Below are 20,428 nucleotides of genomic sequence, written 5' to 3'. Positions count from 1 at the left end.
TTATTTTTCAAGATGTGCCTTTCACCCGTTACACGTACTTGCTACAGTCGCTTGACGTGAATGACATATTATTGTCTCACCTCCGTCTCTTTGGGGTTTGGACAGGCTGAGCCGTAACTGTTATTTAGATGCTTTGGGGTCATTCCACATCACAACAAGTCAAAAGAATTCTCACTGGATTGAACCTGGCAACCTGCAATCTGCAGAGACAGTACTCAAACCTCAAAATGTACTCTGTGGTTGAAACCTCAACCTCCGCCAGCTATTTTTAGAAGGAAAAATTCACCAAATTATGCGTCTTTGGACTAGAATCCACAGTGAAGACTTTTGTCAACAAGATTAACTGAGGGAATTCAACTTGAACATAATAAAATCTTGAGCATATCATACTTCCCTTTTTGAAAGCACATATTAACAGAACATTTGGAGCACTATTTGAGATATGTATGCTAGTTCCATGAACCAGTTTCCTTTCAAAGGTTCAAATTCTTCAGAAATTGACCTGGAACACAGTTTTGGCTCCAAAAACTGTCTTTTTAGAAATTGTAGCCTGAAGAGAGTGGAAAAATATTAATAGCACAAGATATAACTTCTACTGCTTCTTCTTTTGGCTGTTCCCTACAGCAGATCATTTACGTCCATCTCACCCAATGTCTAGCATCCTTCACTACCACACCAGCCCTCTGCATATCCTCCTTCACGGCATCCATGAATCTTCTTTGTTGTCTTCTTCTTTTCCTCCTGCCTGCCAGCTCTATCTTCAATACCCTTTGTCCACTGTATCCACTATCCCTCCTCTGTACATGTCCAAACCATCTCATCCTTGCCTCTCTGACTTCTAAGTAAAATCTGAGCATCTCATCCTCCTGTTTTTTGGGTTCGCCACAATCTCCAAGCTATCCATCAAAGCAGATCTCACTACCATCTTCTAAACCTTTCCTTTCACTCTTGTCTTGCTTCTACTGACTTTCATCCCTCTTCTCTCCAGAGCATACCTCAACCTCTCCGGAATCTCTTCCACCTGCTCTCTGCTCTCACTACAATCACAATGCTGTCTCTAAACGTCACAGTCCACAGAGATTCCTGCCTGAACTTATCTGCTAACGTGTCCATTACCAATGTAAACATGAAGGAGCGCAGAGCTGAAGTAATCCCACACCCACCTTAAACCCATCTGTCACTCTTACTACTACACACCTCACCACTGTTTCACTCTCCTTATAAATGTCCTTTCCAGCCTCACATACTTCTTTGTCACTCCTGACTTCCTCATGCAGTACCACAGTTCCTTTCTTGGCACCCTATCGGTTGCTTTCTCTACATACACAAAGACATAGTGCAGCTCCTTCTCTGTACTTTTCCATCAACACTATCAAAGCAAACATCGGGTCTGTAGTGCTCTTTCTCAGCATGAAGCCATACTGCTGCTCACTGATCATCACCTCTCTTCTTAACAACTCTTCAGCTTCAGCAGCTCTTTCTCATATCTTTATAGTATGGCTCATCAACTTTATCCCTCTGTGATTACTACAGCTCTGCACATAACCCTTGTTCTTTAAAATGAATATCAGTACACACCTTCTCAAATCTCCATTCATGCTTTCAGTCTCCGAGAGATAATACAAGCCGTAATATAGCAAGGGCAGTTTTATCTGAACTGACTATCCTGTCTAGTACAGTTCCCAGGGGAACTTGTTGCTTGTTCCCTCAGTGAGATGTAGAGATTTGTCAGCACAATTACCAAGACACTGCAAGATGTCTGCTGCTTTCTGATTCTAAACACTGTCTGGCCTGATCTCCGGTCTATTTTTAGTTGGCTCGTGAAGTTACATAATAGTTCCACATCAACAAAGGCAGGGGGTCATGAGAGAGGATTGGTAGGGTCGGATGGGGGTGGAGATGGGGCACCTTTAACGGTTAGTGCTGGCAGCTGCTGTTGAGGGCTCTGTTTGGACACATCGAAACTAAGCAGACAAAAGGTCCGGTGAAATATAGCAACTACTACTTTGCTGAGACCATGCCACCCTGACCCAGCATATAAATCTCAACTGAAGTAATGAGAACTCAGCTGGAAATGATCAAAAAAAGAGAGACTTTGGTTTCAGAGGTGCTATAAAGAGCAGAGGATTTAGTGATGTTATGTTGGGAGAATACTGTGAAAGCTTAATTTTCCCTGAGTTATGTCTGATTATATGGTCTAAACTTAAGATGTTTTTGAGAGGCAGTTCTGCTTGGTTAGTCCAGGATTGTTTTCCAGAGGGAAAATCATTCTAACTTTAGTGACCTCAAATGTATTTCTTTATCACTCTCTTTCCCCATGAAGCTTTTATTTCATTTTATTTTTATTTGACTTTGTCTTTATTTCTACCTTTACAACTTTGGGTCAGGTTTCCAATAAGTGCACCCATTCATATTCCCCACAATTCTAGTGCATTGATCAAACTGTATTATTAGCTTTAGCAATAGGCTAAGTTGTCTGTTGTATTCACTGACGACACTTGTCAGCATGTTGCTTAGTTTAAAGCATTGCTGCCATGCCTGTAGACCATAGACTGTATATAAAAGATGGAGCTAACCATCATCACTCCCTGGGTTCTGAGCCTTTACTTCAGCATTTTATCTGTGACAATATTGTGGGTTTCTTCTTTGTTTGTTTGTTTGTTTGTTTGTTGTTTTGGGGGATGGGGGTAGCAATGTTTCATCAAAAGGCTAAAGTGCCAAGTTATCAGCTAATGTTGTCAAGTAAAACCTGTCTCGATAAACTGCAGATACTTGCTAAATAGTCCTAAGTAAATCCGTAATTGTAAAGCCCTAGAGATGGGTTGTCCACTATTTGGCAACTAGTGATAGCACGGAAAAAATCTGTATTCCCTAACCACTTGTTGAATGGGTGCTGGAGATTGCTGACAGTTGATAGATAATTGTTCACAAAGAGCACCAAAAACCTCCTCATGATTACTTTGGTCACAAGCAGATTCTAGCTGTTGTAGCTTGCTTGGAAGATGCCGACTTTATGCTTGCTAACTGCTACCCAAACAGTAATAAAGCTTGAAAAAGTGCAATACAAGCCAAAAATGAACAACAATGTGAACGTTTTGAGTCACCATTGCAGCCACCATGTTTACTTTGAAGGGGAACTGTCTGTTTCCAGCTTTTGCTGCACTTTTTGACAGCAGTTGCTTTACAAACCACTCTGCCTCTTCCCTGCAAACCATGAGCAACCTTGGCAATCTGCTAACGACCAAAGCAACAGGAAGGATGTATTTAGCACAGAACTGTATGTTTCATCTAGTGACTACCAGCATACTTTAGCAACTCACAGCCAACAAATTGGGAGATAGAAATTTTTCTCATGTGGTTGGCAGATGGTTACAGACTGGTCTCTATTGGAAATAAGTGTAATTAGGGCCCAAGAGACTAAGAAAAAAAACAAACAAGCAAACCTGAACCTGAAGGACCTCTTGGACAGGCCGAGCATGCTGCTTCAGACCATGTTATTTCATTTATTCAATTAAAATGCCCTAAAAGGCACAAATAGCACAGTTTGGACCAGACTGGCCACTCCCCACACTTCAAGCCCTGCGGATCCTTAAAAAAACAGCAAATGGCAAGCAGGTTTTCTCAGTTTGATTCTAATACATATAAATAAGAATTAACATATTTTAACAAATAGTATATAATTGTTACAGGAGTCCATAGCTGGTCAGCACCAATGTTGAGAATATTTCAGGAAAGCTCTGATTTGTGCTGCTGGCCGTGTTACACAAAATGTCCCAGAAAAGAATCAAGACTTAGACAGAACTTCAGTGAGGTGAGGTTACACATGGCATCTGGTTCAGCAGAGGCTTTATCAGCCAAATTGCATCATGAGATAAAAATTAGTTTAGTTGGTCCCTCTGGCTGTGCCATAAGGCCTCACTGAAAGTCACAGCAGGGTTGAAGTTAGAGTTTATAGAGAAAACTGTCTTGGTTTGGAAGTGTGGTAGGAAAACGCTAGTTTTTTTCTGGAAGGTGTCCACACAGTGACACACTACTTTACAAGGGTCTTTTGAGAATGTCGTCATAGTTCTCACTCCCTTCTCTCTCTCTTTTCTTCTTCTTTTTTTATATTTTGCCGGGAGACCAGGAAAGCTTGAATGCTTGTTCTTCACAATTTGCGTCTCCCTGCAGAGTTTTTATATCACGGAGAATTACAAGTTGACAAGCTGAGCAAACAAACTTAAGTGTTACGTATGTTCCACTTCCAACTTAACTACTTTACATTAGATTGTTCTTTAGCCTTTTCTAATTCTACTGAATTGAAATGAACAGAGAAAATTAGCTAATTCCTAGCTGCGCTCCTGTCTGTGTGTCCTGCAGGTGTTTGAGAAGCTGAAGGACCACATGCTGATACCCATGTCCAACTTGGAGAAGGTCAAAGTGGATGGAGCCCTAACATGCTGCTCTGTACTGATCAACAAGAAGGCAAACATCTGAGCGGGGTCACTCGGGGTCTCTCAGTGCATGGTAACCACGCGGAGCCTTTAACTAATCACCATGGATCCCAAGGTTTGACCATCCTGGTATACAGAGGAGGTGTAGGGAAGTTTAATGTTGCTGAGGGGCAAAGGGAGTAATCTGTCTACCCTTTCACTCCAAAACACTAAAATAAAATTAAAAGTTTGAAAGAATAGTTCAGTTGATTTAAAATACAATATGTTCGTCAAATTTTCTCCTTATTAATTCATTTGTATTTTCCAATAGCATATGCTGCTTCACTTGTATACAAGCTGTTGTCATTAATTACAAGTGTATCTGATAAAGACCTGATCCCAGATCAGATTAGTCAACCATGTGCCATGTTGAATTTCCCCTTTAACCTGCACAGCAGGTAGAACCACATTAGTAGAACCACACTTACTTACTGTCCAGTGTTTACAACTCTGAACCACACAGAACAGAGCGCTGGTGAAACCCAGTGGGACCTGTCAGCTGTTGTCTCTGTACAGTATGGTCTTACCAACATTTGACTTCAGATGTATTAATAATTCAGCTAATTCAGAAATCATTTGGGTACAAATAAAAATGATACAATTGATGTGCATTGTTTATGGTCACCCTTTTAACTGTGATTTAATTTTTCTGTGTGTTTGCTTATGTAATGAATTATGCACTAATTCTTCAAGAACTGTGTTTTGGAGCAAGTCCTGCTACGATGTGATATAAAATCTCAATGTGATTGTTGCAGTTACACTTTTTTTTCCTCTTGTATGTCAAATTGCTTCTGTTCTATGGTGGCCCTGAGAGGCCAAACGGACTGCAACTTAGGAAAACACCAGCAATAAGAAAAATGCTTCAAAAGCACACAAAACACAACGGAAATAGGAAAAAAGAAATAGCAAAGAACAGATTTCCAAAAGCACAAGGGAGGTGTATTTTTGGGGAGACAATAACCCGACGGACTAGTTGCAGGAACCAAAATATGCTAAGATTGCACTGGGAGACACTTAAAAGAAGTGGAGAATCTATTGGTTTTGTGTGGAAAGAAAAGATGAGAGGTAAGTGTGTTAGCCTGACTATTAGCCTGAAAATCCGTCATTAGTATTATATGAATCATGATAAAACACGCCTACCATGTTTTGGGTTCCTGCAACTGGTCCGTGAGGTTATTGTCTCCCCAGAAACACTTCCCTTGTGTTTTTTCCTATTTCCGTTGTCATTTTTCCTATTTCTGGTGTTTTCTTAAGTTGCAGTCCGTTTGGCCTCTCAGGGCCACCGTACTGTTCCTTTACAAGTGGTGCTAAAACAAACTTCCAAAACCATAACATTGCTTATTAATTCAAACAAATATTGTGAATTCTTATTCTGAAAATAATTCTTATTCTGAAAATACAGTTCTTAAAAAACTTGAAAAGCCTTGTGAAGATGTGAGATTCTGGTGTGATTACAGTGATTTTTTTTTTTTTTTTTTTTTGCATTATAACTTGTTATTTATTAAAGCCACCTGATAGAGAAGCTACCAGTGACTGAAGATTATATATAAAGATGGATGTCACCTCCCAGACCGGTGGAAAAAGAAAACAAAAAAATTACGCATGTGTGGAAGTGCCTTAAACCTGCATTACTTATAATGGGCACCAGGGGGCGACACCTCTTGTTAAAAAAAGAAGAAAAGATCATGGATTGTATGGAAGTCTATAAGAAAATGATCCTACTTTGCATTTGTTGTATGACTTCAGAAAACATGGATGAGTTTATAGTCTCAGTTGGTGTCCGATAAAACAATGCCGTCGTATCGGCATCAATTAAAACAATATGGCATTGTTTTAATTGATTTTAAATGATGATCTATTTAGGGTAAAACACGTAAAGGTAAAGATGAAGCAGGATATTCTTTAGCGTCCAATGTTACTTGTTTTTTGTTTTGTTTTATTTAGTCAGATCTACTTCTTGCTCGTCCAGGTTCAAAACATTAAGATGGTGATGACAAAAATGCTCCTTGCAAACCAATGTGTAGCTGTATCCATCTTTTATATACAGTCTATGGCAGTAACTGGTCAAGTGATGCTATATTGCAGTGGTTTTGTAACGTTTTGTTGATGTAAACATTGTATAAACAAAGAGGGGATGACAGACATGTAAGAAAGACTTAGAAACCCTAACCCGACAGAGGTGGAAAATTAGTGTTTTCATTATTAAACTCTGACCTAGACTTTCATTTACTCGAACAGAACACCTCTGCTTCTTTTAATCTACAGTGCCTCTCTGGAAAATCAATGACTTCAATCCTGCTGAATGATTCTGAAGGCAGTGTAGTTTTCTCACATCATTAACTGTGCCAGTGTCGTTAATTACTCTAATTTTTTCTTCTTTTTTTCCCCCCTTGTATGGCAGTTTTCACTCCACTGTTGACTAAGATCTTGCTGGGAAACTCTGTCTGTCTCACAGAACCCAGTAGGACCAAATGTCACTGCAGTCAGAGTTTGTACTCAAATACAGAACAAGCTGTTTGCTGTGTTTCCATGTGTTGCGTCCCAGTAGGAGCTGAAAGGTTGACCTGCCTCGGTGGCCTTATTCCTGTTGTTGCTGAATTCACGTTTTTAGGGCCTGTAAACATGGCAACATAGCATACATAAACACGTATACTGTGTTACACCGTATGCATGTTAAAGCCCATCAGATTTCAAACCATGTCGTTTCTCACCCTGATTGCAAGTGAAAGTTAAGGAAATGACATCATGAGGTGAGTCAACCTCCCTCCACAGACATTTGTGTATGGGCAAGTGGGCAGTGATGAAACATGGAAAGAATTCTTGTTGGGAGGAGAGGCTTGTACGCCAGTAAACACTGACTCTTTTAAGCTTTCTCTCTTTCTCTCAACTGTCTCCCTCTCATAGCTCGCTTTTCTCCCACCCTCTGCGATTGCCTCATAGACGATTGTGGGCTAATTTATGGCCATGATATCATACAGTCTGGCGAACGCTGTAGATGTGCCATTAAAGTGCGACAGCAGTATATTTTACAGAAGGCGGCTGGCTGGATGCGGGGTGATAGCATACAGTAGTTGCAGAGCCATTTGTGATTCTCAACCAGTGAGTGATACAGTCATACACTGTCTGATTAGTACTGTGTCAAGAGCTGGCATTATCTAAAATCATCAACCTCCCCGAGTGACACCAAAATATTCAATAAATGTTTGAATGAACATTTAATGCAGTTCTTGCTTTTTGAAGACGGTGTTCCCAAACAGTGCAGTGATTTTGTTAAAGAATTCTTGTTCATTTTCTTGTTGGTTCCCTCGTCCGCACCAGTGGTCGTGATGTTGTGATTTCCCATGTTTCATCTCAGGTCTTAAGTACAATTTGTGAGTGATAATTATTTGAATCATCTTACATTGAGCCTTTCAATTATTTTGTGTAATAAATTAACATCTAGCTGTAATGTGTCTGTTGGTTTTTGTTTGTTTTTTATGACAGAGTTGAAGTGAAACATCCTCACCAGTTTACTCATATTACTACAAAGTTAATATTGCTTACGGGGATATCGTGTGTGTGTGAATGTATGATAAAAATACAAACTTAAGACTCGGCCAAAATCTAAATGTTCTCCCAGTTTCTGTCATGTAGTGTAGCTGCCCACATGTCTGAGAAGGACTTACTGTGACAACAGCCCACCTGCTGATCTCTACCACCACCTACTGACAGTAAAAGTATAACACACAGAAAGACTGCTTGTGCTTTGAAAAATAAAAATAAGATATCTCAAGGTAGGATACTGTAGCTGTTATTTAGGTGGAGGCAAGAAAAGCAAGAAGATGAAGTCTGACGTGAACGTTTTTGTTCTAAAAGCCTTAATAGAAAAAATTTATCGTTGTTATTTTATGGAAACACTTCTTTTAATCATCCGATAAGTCACCACTGAGCCCTAACCCTCATTTTGTATCCTTTTCACAGCCAACTTTACATATTGTACTGTACATGAAATCTCCACCACTGGAAACAAAGTACACTTCTTACCTTGTTCTTTCTTTTTAGGGGAACTTGATATAGATGTTTCTGATACTCCTTGCCGCAGTGACCTTGCAGTTAAACTTACCTGCAGGCCCAGCCAGAGGCAAATATGTAAAATGTTGAGCATCTCCTGGGTTTCGCTTTGAAATGTAATACCAGTCAAAGCCTAAATGGTTCAGTGACTACAGAAAATCCAAAAAGAATATAATTTTGTTAAATTTTATTGTCAAAACTGCAAAACATGAAAACAACATTGTAATGCATAATTAACACTTTTTTCAGTTATTATTGTACTTTCTTTAAAAAAGAAAAAAGAAAGGAAGTTGCAAAAATGTCTAAAAAGTAACACGTACAATCACTATACAACATTGGTAGGACAGTGAAAGGGGAAAAAACACTCGGGTGTCACCTTCACTTGGCAACAATGTAACATTTAAGGGGAAATTTGCTTTATACAGCATACAGAAAGAATGTACATCTTCTACACCAAGGTCCAAAGCAAACTCCGTTGCATTCCATTACTGCGATGTACAAAATTGTATCACAATAGTGTAAAACTCCCCCAAAAGAAATGTTAACATAACAACTTTAAATTATATGAAATATAAGCAGCTGCGGAAGACTCTCTGCTCCATAAACAGCGGCAGTGTGAATGAGCCGGAACGTGTCGCAGAGGGATCCTGTGAGCATATGGCTGAGTATAGCACAAGACTCAGAAATGATTCTTAATTGGTCACACCACTGAATGCAGTCACAGACTCATAGTCTCACCATTTTCTCTCACACAAGATAGAGACAGCCCTGCATACAATATACAATTTGACGATGGAAAGTAAGATGAAAGTCGCTGTAAAATCCTGCCAACCAAAAACTTAAACTCCAAATCTGATACCATCTGATCCTAAAAGACTACATATCAGGGCTGACCGTTGATGACGACTTTGTGGAATCGCTTCTTTACTTGGGCCAAACAATGTGTTAAGGCTCAAATAATTCATAGCTGAGCTCTGTTTTCATTTTGTAGCCTTTTTTTTTTTTTTACAGCCAAACAGTACAAAGGGCAGAGATTACTGTACAGAAGATTTGCACTGATGGAAACAAACAAACAAACAAACAAAAAAAACCAAACACTTGCTACACTTTTTGTTCTTCTTATGGAAAGTTAGTATAGATGTTTCCGGGACTCCTTGCAGCAGTGACCTTGCAGCTGAATTTTTCTGCAGGCTCTGCCAGAGGCAAATATGAATGGTTAAGAAGGTCACTGCATAAGCAAGGTGAGAAGCAGACGGAGCCATCAGAGCAGGAACACGTGGGAAGGTACTCATCTCCTATCTCATGGTTTCCTTTCTCTGTCACATGCTCATGTATGTAAATGTTTGCTGGTGAGCAGAGAAAGATACTGTCTTTGTTGAGAGTCACGTAGTCTGGAAAGATTTCTGTCCCCGGGCTTCCATCTACCAGTTCGCTGCTGGTGAAGCTCCCTTCTGATGACAGGAGCTCGGCGAATTCTTCTGACGGCTTCCTAAACTCGGAAACCTCTTCTTCAGACATGATCTCCACTACAGATGTAGTGTTTTCCTCGGAGCACAGCTTTTCTAGAACAGGATGATCCTATAGTGTACAGGGATTTATTTTTAATAAGGAAAAAAAATGTCATTTGAAAAGTGCTTTCATTTGGAGCAAGCTTAACTTTTGTTTTTCTTACAAAAAACAAAAAACATACTGCTATTAGTTTGATCAAAATATTTTTTGACATCTAAATGTAAAAAATGCATTTAAATCCTTGCTGACTTTGATGTGTAACACTGGTGATCAGAGCGGAATCTACGGTTACAGCCCAAAGACGAAGCAGCACTTTTCAGTGGAGAAGTCTACAAGAAGGTAGTTCATCAGGTTAGCATCACGAGGGACACGCCTCTAGTTCTCCACCATGAATTTGACTGTCAGTATAGACTTCTACTGTATTAGATACTGTGATGAGTTAAAAGATCACCATTTATTAGTATCATTAATATTAATTCATTTAAAAGCAAGCACTTTTTTATACAACGAGAGTGTGAAACCTTATCATCATGCCACAAAGATGTCACAAAACTAATCTAAATTCATACTGTAGATATTTTCCAAAACCAAATAAAATACAGATCAGAGTATTCCAATAAATAGTTGCTGTTTTTTGCTATGGGTGGGCCTGCAGGAGTTTTGTGATCCCACATAATATCTGTTTCTAGTCCATTTTTCCAAGAAAACAAGGATGAAAGTACCTGTAATGCAGTTAAATAACTTACCCTTTTCTGCGTGTTGATCTCTGTCAGATAGCCTTGCAAGACTTTCTCAGGGTTTGGAATTGGTGGCCAAAAATACTGCTTGACTTTCCTATAAAAATGCACAAAAGAGAGGAAACATGTCCTTAAATCTTTTTATGTCATAAAATTTAGTTAAAAAAAAAAACCCTTATAAAAGAAAGGGAACATCTTGGTTTGGATTTTCTTATAGGTGATTAAAATTTTGAATGAGCTGTGAGAAAAATAAAATCTACCTGATGTGCAGGGCACACACGATGGTGCTGATGGTGGCTGTTATCAGTATAAACACTGGGATACACACGATGAGCAACACGCCTGAAAATGCAATGCATCCAAGTTTGAAATGTATCATATCTGTTTGTTCCCTTACAGCAACAAAGAACATCATTGTACTTAAAGATAACATTTCAAACTACTAAAAGTTAAATAAACTACTTGCTTCTAGTTCTTAGAAAGGAGTAATCTACTCATCTCTACCTAGTGATACTTTTTATTTTACTTTATGGTCAAGTTTGTATTTATTGAATTTTTGATCTTGCTGGAGGCTTACCTGTGTAACTGAGGGAGTCACGGGGGTTTTCACCAGTGAACACATTGGACCAGTCACTCCAGAAGCCAGAGTAAATTTGCCCAGCGGGTTTAGCTCTGACCCTGACTCTGTACTGGCTGCCTGCTGGAACCTCAACACATGCTTCTGTCTTAGGGCCCTTTACTATCTCTGGACGGAAATACTGAAACAGAAAGGGAACCAAATCACATTATTATATGATTATAGTCTGTTATTTCCTTTGCATTCTTTGACAACACCTTTGAGATTTCTCTTAAAATGCACTCATGCATGTGATTTAAAGGGCTGGCTGCACGTAAACTGAAAAAGTTCAACGCTGGCGCCATCTGCTGGAAAGATCAAGCAGCCTTCACACTGCTTGACACTGCTTAGACCTAATATCATTGGTCCACAAACAGAATATGTGCCATCATGATAATTCTAAATAGTTTTGAAAGGAATCTAAAGGGCAGGAAGGAAGATATATTCAATTCAAACATGGCCCTTGGATGTCAGTAAAGACAGTGCACACATACACAGCTACTTACCTTCCATCCTTCATATTCTTTCAGCTGGTGGTCAAATTCATACTGTAGGTAATTTGACAGTGACGGAAGAGGAGCGTCCCATTTCAAGCAAAACTTATCTTTCTTGAGGATTCTTTTCAGATGAGTTGGTGGGGATGTTTTGACTGCAAAGAAAAAATCTTTCATAAGACCTTGTCTCAGGTTTGATCAGTGAAAAGGAAGCCCACAAACCTAACTGAAAGTTTCCTTCAAGACATCCAGGCAAGCTTAAGAGCTAACAAACCTCTGCCTTTCCTCCAAATTGAAAGGTAAACCAAGTCTGAACATGTTCACAACTGACCAGAGGACTGTTGTATATATTAATCACTTATATGACTGAAAGATCTGAGTAAATGTATGAGCATGTTCTTAGAAGCAAAACTTCAGCATACAAACTAAAGTAGCAGTTAGTCATTCATGGCACAGTTGGTTAATAATGGGGACTTTTCTGAGCTGCTTCTTGATTTAAAAAAAAAAGCAAAAAAAAACAATTTTAGTTTAAACACAGATCGCACATGCAAAATAACCAAGAATGATAGAAATAAAACAATTAAATGCCACTCACTGGAGTTGCTGAGTGTAAATGCTCCAGTGTAGAAAGTCCTCCTTTTTGGACATGAGATGTTTGTGAGCTTGACCCTGACTTCCCTGGACTCTCCTCCATGGAAACAACACTGGTCAATGATTTTCTCATCAGCCACACATTCAGTCCAACTCGTCCACCTCGAGGTCTTGCTACAAGAGTTGTAACAAAGTCAAATCACAGAAAATAAAAGTTTCATATACATTTCTGTTGAATTGACCCGTTCAAAACTCTGGATTAGTTTGAGTATTTTAGTGCTCAAACTGTGTGACAATAAGATGGAAGGATGCTTGGATGGATGCTTTTGTGCCACAACACAGGTGGATGGAAAAATGACCTGTGCGTAATAATTCATGAAGTGATGAATGAGTGTTTTGTGTTACCTGTGAAGGATTTGGTAAAAAAGTCCAAAGTTGTTTTTATCATATTTGCTCGAATTCCAGTGACAGGTGACATTTTTCAGGTCAGAGGTGAAGCATAAAAGTGCAGTGTCATCTGAAAAGCATGGAAAAGATCATTACTGAGCAACCAGGTGCTGTTCAATGGGTACCATTTTATTCTCTCTGTAATTCTCGCTTGGTCGCACCTGCACTTTGGGGGACCACAGCTCGCGCAGGATCTGACCACCTGCTCCAAAGGCCATCAAAAGGTGAATCAGGTTTAATAGCGACTTGCACTTTAACCTCCTCGCCTTCTTTTAGAGAATCCAGTGTGTCCTCTTTCTTAGGTAGAAATCAAAAGCATCATCATAAAGCTTTGTTTGAAAAAAGTAACCACAAAAATATAAGCTACAACGAGATGAGTCAGTCTCAGAAGGCAGAGCTCAGGAATCATTTGGTAATTCTGGCACTGGTTATCAGCAAACTGACAGTAAATGGAATTCTATATTTAGGCAGTCTTTAGACTGACTTTTATAACAACTAACCACCAAATGCATAACTTCAAACCTTCATAGACTTTGGGGAGCTGTATAAAAATTCACATCCAATGCAGTTGTCATGAACAGCAGTTGAGCCGTAAACACTTGAAGAATTATAAAGATGGTCTTAACCCCAGGGTCTAGAAAGGGAAGCTGCTTTGTGAAGCACCCTAAGGCTTCACAATGGGTGACCGATGAAAACACAATAGACTACTCAGTCTTTGTGGACTATGATGATTGCAGACAACATGATCTGTACCAAGAGCATGGAGCGGGTGGAAGAGATTCTGGAGACATGGAGGTATGCACTGGAGAGAAGAGGAATGAAAGTCAGTAGAAGCAAGAATGGACCAGAATGGACAAAATTAGAAATGAGCACATCAGAGGGACAGCTTAGGTTGAGCCGTTTGGAGATAAAGTTAGCGAGGCAAGGCTGAGATGGTTTGAACATGTGCAGAGGACGGACAGTGGATGTATCGGACAATTGAAGGTTAAGATGGAGCTGCAAGGCAGGAAGAAAAGAGGAAGACCACAGAGAAGATTTATGAAAGGAGGACATGCAGAGCGTTGGTGTGACAGAGGATGCTGGGTGTAGTGTCAGATGACAACAGATGATCTGCTGCAGCAACTCCTAAAGGGAACAGCTGAAAGACAAAGGAGAGCAGCTGTGTGTACCTCTAGATCTAACTCCTTGTAAAGGACCTCAGAGGAGTACTCAATTCTGTACTTCACTAGTACGTCTTTTATGTTTGAAGTCCATGAAGGATTCAGCTGTCCCACTTGGCCATTTGGGTGTAAAGACAGATTAACTGGTGGATCTAAAAGAACTAAAAGAAAAAACACTCGGGTTTAGGAGTTGGGGCTGGGACATCATCACAGAAGGAAGAACACAGTATTGGATTATAGGTGGGAAGATGGTGGGAATAATTGACTAGTGCCTTGGCAAAGGTTGAGGTGGCCCCTGACTTTCTAGTTAACTGGTGATACCCACAATAAGTTAGCAATGCTATTTGTGTTTTCTTCTCTCTTTTTAATCAACATAGTTACTTCCTTGCAAATCATCCTAAAGCCTTTCCGTCCTTTAAACTAGGATTCAAGGATGCAAAACCTAAATTCCAGTTCACTGCAACTTATTTTTGATCTAACCCATAACACTCAGCATCTATTCGTCACCTTTATCAAAAGATGAAAATGTTTTAAATTTTGTAATATACAGTATCTAAGTAAAGTTTCTTCAATACTCTTTATGTGATGAAAAATTCAGTTTTGAAAAGACAAGATGTCTTACCATGATTGTTCATAAAGACAGTCCGAGTGTAGATGGTGGCGTTCGTAAAGGATTCAGTGACTGTAAGGATGCAGTCAACAAACCACATAACTTCAGGTAAAGAGCAGATGTGCAGCAAAGTTCCCTTCTCTGTTCTCTGGACGGATAATTCACACCTCTGCGCTGGAGAGCTTGATTGGGATGAAAGAAAAAAACAGCAGGCAGGGCTGCTCATTAATGAGCTAATAAAACAGTTTTAAACATCTTGCCTTGCGGGTAAGAAGAAATGCAATACAGGCGACTATCGTGCATAAACCATTAAAATGGTCAATCAATAAAAAAACTAACTAACTAAGAACTTTCCTAAAAATGTAGTCAGTATACAGCAGAAGCGTGCACATAGAATAATAAATAAATATCAGTAGCATGCCAGAAGTATCAAAAAGTGTCTAAACACAATGCATAAATAGTATTTAATAGTTTTCATAATACAGAAAGTTCAGTAGATTCACAGTGTTTAACATACTCTATAGAGTAGAACAAATTATAAGTCCTGTTGTCTGCAGTCTCGAAGAAGCAGGTGAAATCAAATGTTGTCCGAGAGAAACACTTTGGATTAGGCTCATCCTTCAAGAACAAAACATCTGCTCCAAAAATGACAAACACAATAAATGAAGAATATTGGAAATACAAAAAAAAAAAAAAAAAGACATTGTGGGCATTGCATTCAAGTTAACAAGGAGCCCAAAGTTCATATTAATGCCTTATGCCCCGCTAACAAAGAAACATGCTCTGAGTATCTGTATTGCTCCCATTTTCACATTTTGGCAATAGTGTGTGGTTACATAGTATCAGTTTATACTCCAGTGTTGATAAATAAACCATCCTTCAAGCCCTACCTTCCTCTGACAGATTACACTGTAATCCAGGCACAAAGAAAGCTTGTATCCACAGAATATTAAGGAATATTCCCAATCTGTAGAGGAAATTCATCTTGAATTGAGGCGCTGTGAAATTCTAAACCACCATGGCCATCAAATTAACACCGGTGCAGGCTTGTGTATATACAGTGTGTACGCTGTTTCCTATGCATGGTTTTAAGTAGGCAAGGGTGGGTAAGGATTGAAGGGTTGTGCTTAAAACAGGAAGCAAGCTTTCTGTACAGCAGAAGTAGTCACCAAGAAGAGGCAGATGGACTGATTAGACGTAAATAAACAAAAAGGTTGCGGTGAGCAGAGAATGTGACACCTCGGAAAATGTAGGAAGAACCCGAAGAACACAAATGAGGTTCTTCGGGTGCTTCAAATTCTTTGGTGACCACCTTCAACAGATATTAATTCAGTCTGCCAATGTTTTCCTCCTACTGATGAACAGAGAAGCGAGGTTTTAACCTCTGAAAAAAAAAACCTTGCTAATTAACCGCTTCCTGACTTACTGCAGCATTGCAGAGCGCAGTGCACAGTTTTGAACTTCAAAAACATCTCAAAAAGTCCATGTTTACGTCTAAACTTCATCCTCCAGCTAACTTTGTTTAAATAATTTTTATTATTTGTCACGATGGAAATAAAAAAAAAAGAAAAATCTGGCTTTATCCACAAGAAAAAGTATGGATTATATTGTATAGTAGTATATACATTGTATAGTGATGCCTCTGATGTTTGCAACTGGAAAGCGCCGAAAGATCTTATTTAAAACTATATTAAAGTTTTTTTTGGGGGGCGGTTTGTTTGTTTTGCACAGACGTGTATAGAAAAGAAAATAATTTTCACCTTATGTCATTAGAACACAGTAATAATGAAACACGTGAGAGCAGAAAAGCAAACTTATCATTTGATGCGTGCTGACCACACCACAGATATGTCTGATATATCTCTGCTACCATGAAATGAAAACCTTGAGTCTAACTAACTTGCTTTTCAGAGTTTCATTAGTTATAAGCCATAATCATCCAAATTAAAACAAAAAAGGTTTGGATTTTTTTTTCATTTTATGTGTAATGAATAGAGAATATTTGAAAGTTTACCCTTTCCAGTTGAATTATTTAACAAAAAAAATCATAGACTATAATTTGAGATGCACTAATGGTATCCACATACTTGACTGTGTTATTAAGAAACTATTAACCTTGCGTAATGTTTGGTTATGGTTGATGCCATGCGATTTGCCAGCTACCAAAGTTGACCAATCTCTGAGAGGACTGGCTTTTTGTTTGTTTGTTTAGACACACCTGAGGCTGAGGACCTACCACAAAGATTGTCTGAACTGCAACTAAACACCAAAGCTTTGCTGTGGAGTTGTGTTTATTAGTAAACTTAATCAATATTTAGATAGTAGCAGAAATATTTTAATGTCCTGTTAAAAATATCTTTTCTCTGACATGAATTTTGCATGTTAGCTCTATAAAAAAAAGCTTGTATGTGTTTATGTGTTTGAGAAATGCGGATTATGTGTGTGAAGGTATGTTGGAGAGCGCAGGAACAAAAGCCAAGGCTACGACTGAGACTAACGGAGATCCTGTTCAAGATATTTATCAGATTGTGAAAAGACAGGTTTTACATTTACACTCAACTGCTACTTCACGTGATGCATTTTGTTAGTACCTGGCTTGACTCCCTTTTTCCTTCAAATTTCTGCTCTGACCTCTGACATCAACAAGGGATTTTCATCCAGAAAACGGATGCTCAGTAAACCTCTGTAAACCCGAGACATAGCCATGCATGAAAATCCCTGTAGAGCAGCAGTTTCTGTCATAGTCGGACCACCCTGTCTGGAACCAACAACCACGTCAAAGTCAGTTAAATCACCTTTCTCCTTCATTCTGATGCTCAGTTTAAACTTCTGTTGGCTTGACTGAATATAAAAAAGCTAACTTATGTTGTTGTTGTTTATTGTTAAGGTATGTATGAGCGACTGAGAAATAACAGGTTCTGACAGCTGGAGAGAATTTAAGACTATTTTTCTGTAGACTTCCTGTTATAAATGAATAGGCACTGTGTTGTATTCTGTGGCTTTTGTGGTGATTTTGAAAGTTTTGAATCCTTAGTTAATTTTGGGTTGCTTTTTATTTTTTCTTCTTCTCTGTGTTTAAGGTTTAGATTTTTTTTTTTTTTTTTTTACTGCTTGTTTATTCTAGGAAGGAGTTTTAGCTTTTTGATATTATGCTTTAAGGTTTCTGTCTAGATTCCTCCATGTTATTTTTGTAGCATGTTCCAGTGAGAGTTTCCTGTCTGCGTTTAGAAGGTATCTTTTTATTATCAGCACCTGTGTCTCAATTCCCCCACGTGTCTCCACTTCCCTATTCCGCAGAGCAGTCTGTCTACACTCAGTGGATTTTATACTTTCGACTCTGCATTCAACCTCAAGACAATAAATTATGCTCTTGCTTAACTTTTCGCATTCTTAAGTCGTCTTCGTCACTTTTAGGTCCTGTTACACTTACAGACACTGCCATTACAGTTGTAAACACTTCATTGTAAAGTTATAAATAAAAATACAAAAGAAGAAGAAAACAAAAAAAGTATTTTTGCTGATGTCTGTGTGCACCTCAAGGAAGAAAGGCTCATATATTTCTTGCCAGGTGTGTTACAGTCTTTTGCTGAGGTAATTACTTTATTTATCATTGAGATAATCCTTTGAGATACTCAAAACTGAAAAATGTGTAGAAGAAAGATGTAAAAAAAGAAATACAGTTCCAGATATCTCATCCACATTATTAGAAAACATATTTCTAAAAATTGGAGTTTTATGTCATCCTCAAGTCAGTTTACCTTAAGGCAGACACTGAAGAATCAGGAAAACTGAATTAAGGGCTAAGAGTATATGAAAGCGCCACAGTAACATCAGATGCTTTAAATTCTTTTAGACATCCTCCATGTTAGTAATAAATTCAACACAAGGAATCAGTGTAAGCAAAATGTGAAAGAAACCTAGCATCAAATATGAAGCATGAGCACTGTAATCATTTAAACAATGGTCAAGTCTACCAACGGCAATGTTGTGGAGACCTTATATAGCCAAGTGTAGCAAGCTAATATCTCAGAGCAAATGATTAAGGAGCTCAAATGAGGTATCCTGTAGCCACTGGACACTGACTATAATTACAGAAGGACCTGTTTCTGAGCACGGGCCAGGTGACTGCACTGATGCAATATAATGTCTCGTCTAATTGGTGCAAACGACTAGTGGTGAACCCAGAGAGCTAGTTAATGGCTGTTTTCACATGGATTCTAAGTATCTAGGAAAACAATATTGAACAAACTGAAAGCAAACTTGGTGAAGCTTTTGTGCACCAAAACATTTGAACAGCCTTCAAACTTGAAGGTGAAGAATCCTTATATACCTACTCATTTTTTTAAATGTATGCTGCAAAGCTATGATGGATACTATCTTTCTGAAAGAAATGATCAGTGTGGCCAACACAAAAGCCACAATCACAAAGTTTTTTTACAAGATGATAGAAAGATGTTTGTCCTCTAATTATGGTTGACTTTAGTAACGAAAATTGCAACACATCCCATTTTTGGCTGTGTCACAGATGACCGATCAGACAAATTTGTTGCACAAGGACATGCAAGGGGAACAAGGGGAAGGAAGAGGAAAATATGCATCACAACTATGACAATATAACAACCACAAATTTTAAGACACAGTGCAGTGAAAAACTCATGCATGTTGGGCAAAACACTAAAATACATAATCTACTGTAAAAAAAATTACAGTGAAATACCTACAAAGATTTTTCCATTGGAAAGGAATGCTGTTTAAAATATGTACATATAGAGTGGCTTGCAAAAGTATTCGGCTCCCTTGAACTTTTCCACATTTTGTCACATTTTTGCAAGCCACTGTAAGCAGAAGCTGAAAAGAGAAGCTTCTAGTTTGTTGTTTAAAGCATCCTAAGCTCTTCAAAAAACATGTTACAAGTTGTAAACAATGTAAATGATGGACCCTATGCCTCTAGGACAAAGGGTAGGATGAGCTGTAAATGGGCCAATAAGAGCAAGTACTGCTAAGTAACAAAACTAATACTAGTACCTCTTCACCTAGATATGCCACTTTCACTCTAAGGAAAACCACAGAAGAGAAAGCAGTTGCGCTTTACTGGGATCTAAGAGCAATTTGTACAAAATGAGGTCAAAATAGGTCAGCAACAGCTGAAGTCCTTTCTACAATGCCAAATGGTGTCTTGGCCAATACAGTAAATAAATAAATACATTTGAGGTGTGTGAAAAAGGTTATGTGGAGTTAGTGTTAGTGTGACATTAGTGTGACTCAATAGTGAGTCCAGCACTTTTATTTTTAAGATCACAATCAAAGCGTATCCTTTCTGCTGACAGGTGTTAGCTATTAGTTGTTGGTTCAATTTACAAGTTGTTCGGAATTCTTGCAATTCTTGGTGTTGCCAGCAAAATCTTGGGAAGCTTGAGTAATGGAAATGGGTCAGTATTGTGGTTTACCACAACCAGTTAAAGAGTGGTGGATAGATTGGCCAGGAAAAGTTTGGAAAGCATGCTTATGTGGACTTGCATCACTTTGCGAGTGCAAGTCAGCTACCTGCTGCTGTGAAATGAGGTCCACCGAGTTTATTGCACCTTTTCGAATGGATCCTTGAAGAAATTCAGAAATATAGTACAACAAAAAGAGCCATCTCAGTGGAGCATCACACAAACCGAATTGGAAAAGAAACAGAAAAGCCTTTAATAAGTTAACCGTTTGTTTCAGGATGGAGTCTTGCATGTGGGAGAACTCAGG

General features: G+C 38.7%; 2 protein-coding genes across 5 annotated transcripts in view; one reads left to right on the top strand and one right to left on the bottom strand.

Annotated features, from left to right (window-relative positions):
• ddah1 (dimethylarginine dimethylaminohydrolase 1) overlaps window positions 1-5,218 on the top strand; it is an 82,599-nt gene extending 77,381 nt beyond the window's left edge. For all 4 annotated transcript variants that reach the window (XM_085387622.1, XM_085387621.1, XM_085387623.1 and 1 more), the window contains one exon: window positions 4,360-5,218. In XM_085387622.1, coding sequence (XP_085243748.1) covers window positions 4,360-4,476 — 117 coding nt within the window. In that variant the 3' untranslated portion in view covers window positions 4,477-5,218. The remainder of the gene's footprint in view (window positions 1-4,359) is intronic.
• A 4,394-nt stretch (window positions 5,219-9,612) lies between these two features.
• Window positions 9,613-15,736, bottom strand: mpl (MPL proto-oncogene, thrombopoietin receptor). The gene is made up of 12 exons (XM_085387395.1): window positions 15,577-15,736; window positions 15,204-15,321; window positions 14,699-14,868; window positions 14,086-14,237; window positions 13,078-13,213; window positions 12,875-12,986; window positions 12,474-12,643; window positions 11,891-12,033; window positions 11,346-11,526; window positions 11,029-11,110; window positions 10,778-10,865; window positions 9,613-10,100 (listed from the first exon to the last, which is right to left on the bottom strand). Exons 1-12 carry the CDS (start codon window positions 15,668-15,670, stop codon window positions 9,642-9,644), a joined length of 1,905 nt encoding a protein of 634 aa, XP_085243521.1. The 5' UTR covers window positions 15,671-15,736; the 3' UTR covers window positions 9,613-9,641.
• Window positions 15,737-20,428: the final 4,692 nt, after the last annotated feature.

This window comes from Rhamphochromis longiceps, linkage group LG17 (genome assembly GCF_057381845.1).
Source record: "Rhamphochromis longiceps isolate RC_006_pf linkage group LG17, R_longiceps_female_GT1.1, whole genome shotgun sequence".
NCBI lineage: Eukaryota > Metazoa > Chordata > Actinopteri > Cichliformes > Cichlidae > Rhamphochromis > Rhamphochromis longiceps.
This window is presented reverse-complemented; position numbering and strand designations above follow the sequence as displayed.